Below are 6188 nucleotides of genomic sequence, written 5' to 3' on the forward strand. Positions count from 1 at the left end.
TTTGTCCACCTTTGGTCCCTACCCTGCACTCAGCTCTCACCTGTGGCTCCTAGAAGCTTTCAGCATGCAACAGTGGCTGCACCCCAGAAATGGTGTTGACTGGCTGGCTAAAGCAGGTCAGAGGAGCCAATAGGTCTCAAACCCTCAGTGTGTTAGGGACTTCCCCTGCATATGAAGACAGGCTCCAGCAGAGTGAGCGGACGATACTGAAAGTGGGTCCAATGGTTAAGAAGGCAGTTTCTGCACATGCTGCAGAGGGGAGTGAGGGACAGGTGGTGCTTGTCAACCTAAGAAGGTAGCCCATCTAGGAGAAGGAAAACTCTGATCCTAAACCTTTGCTGCCTTGCAGGACATCTTCAGAAGAAGGAAAGGCTAAGGAATAAACCCTACACAAATCCGGAGTGGAGTCCCTGAGACTGTTGGGTGGCGCTTTGTACGCCTCTCCTCTTTCCAACAACTCCTGCAGCCAAGCTGGTGCCAAATGTATTGCTCTGCTTTCCTTTGGACCACTTCAGCAAGGCTGAGGGGTCTTGTCTCTCCCTCTCCGCCAGATAGTATCAGACCAGGGAAACAACGGCTCTGATCTGGCATGGGAAAATGCACAAAAGAGAGCAAGGCGGAAGGAGGGGCTCTTGCTAGTTTGACAAATGCTTTCGCATTTTCCTAACGCAACAACTGTCACAGAGAAAAGTGAATCTCACCAACGTCTGGAGCATCGCTAATCCTGGATTTTTTGTTGTTGCAGAATTGGTGATCATGAGGAGGAAGGGAAGGAATGGGCCGGAAGTCACCCATCTCCTTCCCTCCAGCTAAGGTGCTCCCTGGCTGTGGCACAGGCTCACAACTCACACAAACCCACAGGCTTGAGAGACAGTCCAAATTAACTACTTTGCATTATGCAAATGCCAACCTGCAGCTGTAGCTGGCAGCTAGGTGACAGGACAGAGCAGGGAAAGGCGTGGGCTGACAGGTTATTAATATAGCTTATCTGCCATCATGAATCACTGACAGGATGAGGGAGGCTGATCAAAGGAAGGGACCAACAATAGGTACTAACAACCACCATGGCTTATTTGTGGAACTACTTATAGAATTGTGCTTTTTCTGGTCCCATTGGGCAGTTGCTGGCTTCATCAAAAGGGTGAAAAGTACAAGGTTAAGCATCATCAGAGGGCCACGCCATAACTGTACTACTTAACTGGTTTTTGACCAGTCTGACCTTTTGTTTATTTGGTTGTTCGAAATGCCCAGCCCCAATGTAACAACAAATAAAGTGACCCGCCCCCCAAAACACCCCATGCCCTTCCTTAGGGTGCTTTCCTGCAGGGAATCTCTTATATTTCTCATGACTGGGAGGTCTTGGCAACAAACCAGCTGCTCCAAAAGATCAGAAATGAAGATGTGGGGGGAGTAATTGAAGGTCAAAAGAGAAGGATGAGAGTAAATTCTTTGAAGAAAAGGACAAAGAATTTGTACTGGATGCAGGAAAGGTTGGGAGGTGAGAGGAGCAACTTGAGCAGAGGTCCCTGAGGGTGGAGAACCTGTGGCCTGACAGATTTTGATGAACTCCAACCCCTATTATCCCTTACCATTAACCCTTCTGCTGGGAGTTGGAGCTCAGCAACATCTGAAGAGTACCAGGTTGGTGAAGGCTCCCATAGATAATAAAAGTTTCCCTATCCAAGTGCCTGATACAAGTCCAAAAACATCTGGAGGGTTACACCCGTGGAGGAAAGCCAAGACTCAAAAGTGCTTTTAATAGGCTCTGGAATCTTATAAGGTAGAACTGGATGTGTTTAAGTTTAGAGTCAGGAACTGGTCACTACAAATGTTGATCTGATATCTCTGTTCCTACAACAAACTGCATCCTACATGCCAGTTCATTCCCTTCAGCTGCCCCAACAGAGCTGTCTTCCTCAACCGGTGGATGTTGCTGGACTACAGCCTCCATAATCCCTCACCATTGGCCATTCTGACTGGGTCTTCTGGGAGCCTGAGCCACAAAACAGCTGGAGAGACCCTTACCAAAGATCAGAACAGGCCTAGATTCCATTATTTAGTTCCCAGTTCCCATCATACCTGTGCAGAAAGAGAACGTGTGTCTTTGTTAGTTCTTGTGTGATGCAGCCCAGGCTGCTTTTTTAAAAGCTTTCTTATGCTGCTCTGGAAGTCATGATTTGCCTCAATCTTTTTCCCGTGGGAGAGAGATGATCTAATACGCCTTTCCCTTGGTGCAACTCCCTGAAAAAGACCCCTTTGGGGACAATTGTAGTTTCTTTAGCTAGTTCTGGTGTCTCTGCACTCAGAGGGACTTGTTATCCAGCCCAGAAGCCTTTGGCTTTCCAGCTGATGATTATTCTCCCACTAATTTAAAAAAATGTACAGGATTGATTAATAAAAATAAAATAAAATTAGTTTGCAAGTTCTTGCAGGTTAACTCTGTGTCCAGGGTGGCTGTCTACCAGCTCCATCTGGTACGCAGGCTGAAACCCTACCTGCCTGTGCACTGTCTCACCAGAGTGGTTCTTGCTCTAGTTATCTCCCGCTTGGACCACTGCAATGAGCGCTATGTGGGGCTACCTTTGAAGGTGACTCAGAAACTACAACTAATCCAGAATGTGATAGCTGGGAGTGGCCACCGAGACCATATAACTCTGTTCCCGTAGGTGCCAGCTCCCTGGGGACCACAAAATGCCCCATAAAGGGGCTGGGCACCCACAAATTTTGGTGCCAGGGCCATGCACACTGCCTGGCACCCATGGCCCCAGGCATCCACGGTTACGGAGCCAAGCTGGCACTCCTGACTGGTCCTAAAGGATCCACACTGGCTCCTGGTACGTTTCTGAGCACAATTCAAAGTGTTGGTACTGGCCTTTAAAGCCATAAATGACCTTGGCCCAGTATACCTGAAGGAGCGTCTTTGCCCCCTCATCCAGCTCTGGTCCAGAGGTCCAGCTCTGAGGGCCTTCTGGCAGTTCCCTCGCTGCAGGAAGTGGAACAGGGAACCAGGCAGAGGGCCTTCTTGGCAGTGGCACCTGCCCTGTGGAATGCTCTCCCACCAGATGTCAAGGAGACAAACAATTATACAACTGTAATTCTATTACAAAAATGGGAGGAGTTGTGGAAAAGGTTCTGACCTTGAGTCAAATCTGTTTTATATGTAGGGTGGTTACTTAAACATTGCCAAAAATGAAGACGCGATACAGCCTAGATTTGCATAAAATTTGCTGGCACATATTAAATTTGCATAATTCTTACAATTCAAATAAAAATGCTATACATTTCACCATAGTGGGGAAGACAGTGTTTGTTTGTTTGCTTGTTTGTTATTATGGCAAAACAGCCAGCATATTAGAGGGAAGACAGTGAGCAGATACCCAGTGTGCCTCTTCAGTCTGCTGTCCTGATGTTACTAAGTGCAGATAGACAAAGCTCTCCATTATTATGGTTTTGTAACATTAATATGGACTTGGACAGGACACCCCTTCAAATAGAGGACAGTCCTCTGCAAAGTAGGAGACATGGCCAGCCTCCTGATAGGAGAGCTTCATGTGTGAATGTGCCACTGCATTATTCTTACAATTATAATCAATATGCCATAGTTATGCACTGAATGGCTGGACAGTCGGCCATTCAGTATGTCAGCCTAAGAAGTGGCATCTCTTGGCATGGAAAATTCAAAAGACAACAAAGGGCTGACCCATAGAAGAGGGAGCAAGCTTGTTTTCTCCTGCTCCAGAGGGTAAGACGTGAACCAATGGCTGAGGGGAGAGACTCCATCAGGCAAGGCCTCCTTCCACCTGCCTTGCCCCACCCCCTGGCCCTGGGTCTCCTCATAAGGAAGCTGTGCCTGGAGGAAGAACTGTGAGGGCAGAGACTCCATCAGGCAAGGCCTCCTTCCACCTGCCTTGCCCCACCCTCCAGTCTCTGCTTCTCATTTTGTATTGTGTTATGTTGTGCACTCTGGTTTGCTGTTATTTTATTGATTGGAGTTTAGAAATTACTTATTGTAACTGTTGAGTGGATTTCTGTTTAATTTTGAAATGCTGACATTTAATATTATTCTATATTGTTTTAATGAATGTTGAATGTTATTTTATATGCATATTGTATTGTATTATGCATATTGTCTTATTTATATGATGTTAGCCACTCTGAGCCTGGCTTTGGCTGGGGAGAGCGGGATACAAATAAAATTTATTTATTTATTATTTATTCAAGTTGCAAGAAAGGAGATTCCAACTAAACATCAGGAAGATCTTTCTGACAGTAAGAGCTGTTTGACAGTGGAATGGTCTTCCTTGGGAGATGGTGGACTCTCCTTCCTTGGAGATTTCTAAGCAGAGGTTGGATGGTCTTCTGTCATGGATGCTTTAGTAGAGATTCCTGCATTGCAGGGGGTCAGACTAGATGACCCTTGGGGGCCCTTCCAACTCTACGATTCTGTGATTCTGTGACACAGAAACCCTTGGATCCACATGAAAACAATTATCTCTCTTTTCACCAGTTATTCTCATCAACACTTCCTGTGTGAAATGCTGATCATAAGGATTCTACATTGATACCACACGAAGGCAGAAACCATCCCCATTCACCAGAGGCATTCACAAAATACAGGCTTACATCCTTTAGGAGTTTAGTTGACTTTGCTTCCAAAAAGCTTCCTCAGGGCTTCCTTCATCTTGTCATTTCTCAGAGTGTAGATGAAGGGGTTCAGCATGGGTGTAACCACAGTGTACATGATGGCAGCCAGTGTATCCTTCTCAGCTGAGAAGCTGGATGAGGGTTGGAAGTATACCCAGATGACAGTGCCATAAAATAGGGTCACCACAGCCAGGTGGGATCCACAGGTGGAGAAGGCTTTCCACTTTCCCTCCTTAGATGGAACCCTCAACACAGCTATCAGGATGCGTGTATATGACAGGACAATGAATGCTAGAGCTCCATTAACAATCAGAGCTCCTTCTGTGTGCACTACCAGAGTGTTCAGATAGGTGTTTGAGCAAGAGATTTTCAGCAATGGGAAGACATCACAAAAGAAGTGAGGCACTTGATTGGAGGCACAGAAAGAGAGGTGGGATGTTAGAAGGGTGTGCAGGAGAGCATGGAGGTGAGAGGTCAGCCAGGAGGCAGCCACCATTAGTAGGCAGGTCCTGTTGCTCATCACTGTAGCATAATGTAGAGGCCGACAGATGGCCACATAGCGGTCCAGTGCCATGGATGCCAAGAGAAAGCTGTCACTGATGCCAAAAGCAATGAAGAAGTACATCTGTGCCAGGCACCCACCATATGAGATCTTCCTCACTCCCGAGACTGTACTGGCCAACATCTTGGGCACGATGGTTGTTGTGAAGCAGATGTCCACAAAGGAGAGGTTGCTGAGGAAGAAGTACATGGGAGTATGGAGGAGGTGGCTATCCAACCTTATGGCCAGTACAATAGTCAGATTTCCCAGCACTGTGATGATGTATATAATCAGGAAGGTAGTGAAGAACAACATGTTCCAGTCTTGCTGGCTCGTGATGCCTAGGAGGATGAATTCAGAGACAGTGGTCCTGTTGTCTATCTCCATCCTGTTAGAAGACTCTATCCTGCCTTGCAGAGGGTTGGACTAGATGACTCTTGGGGTCCTTTCCAACTGCAATTCTATGATCCTATGTAGGGAAGTAGAAGAGAGAGTGTAAGACAATGAACACAAGGCAAAGAATGCTGGAGATACACAGTCATTGCAGAAAAAATATTGTGAGTACCATTATTCTGCAAGAGAAACAGGAGATACAACATCTTTTGAATCATTAATCTTTCCCATCCCTGCTATTTTTCAATCTCCCTTTGAAAAACAACCCAACCCCCCATAACCACAAAGAAAGTTTTTGAGACAGCTTGTAATAAAGATCATGTTGGAGGAATTGCAAGCCCACATTAAAACAGTTAATTTAATTCAAAGAAGTATATAATTCTGGTAGGGGAACATCCCTCCAGCTGCAGGCTGTGGCGCCCCAGCCAAGCATGGGGAGGAAATACCTCCCTCCTCTCTAGGTGAATCTTGCGTATGAGCCCAGCAAATGCACTCAGCCCCACAGTCAAATGTTTACCTAAAATGTGCATCCCACTCCCAAAGGGCCGACCTCTCAGGCCCACCAGGCATGAGCACGAGCAAAGTCCTGAACCCAAAGTTGTCATATTTT

At 46.4% G+C, this 6188-nt stretch overlaps 1 protein-coding gene across 1 annotated transcript; it reads right to left on the reverse strand.

Moving 5' to 3' along the window:
- Positions 1–4628: 4628 nt before the first annotated feature.
- Positions 4629–5634, reverse strand: LOC307206663 (olfactory receptor 1f45-like). The gene has a single exon (XM_079959929.1). The coding sequence runs from the start codon at positions 5570–5572 to the stop codon at positions 4637–4639; it is 936 nt and encodes a 311-aa protein (XP_079816055.1). The 5' UTR covers positions 5573–5634; the 3' UTR covers positions 4629–4636.
- Between the last annotated feature and the right edge of the window lie 554 nt (positions 5635–6188).

The sequence above is a fragment of the Podarcis cretensis genome (genome assembly GCF_951804945.1).
Source record: "Podarcis cretensis genome assembly, chromosome: 17".
Taxonomy (NCBI): Eukaryota; Metazoa; Chordata; class Lepidosauria; order Squamata; family Lacertidae; genus Podarcis; species Podarcis cretensis.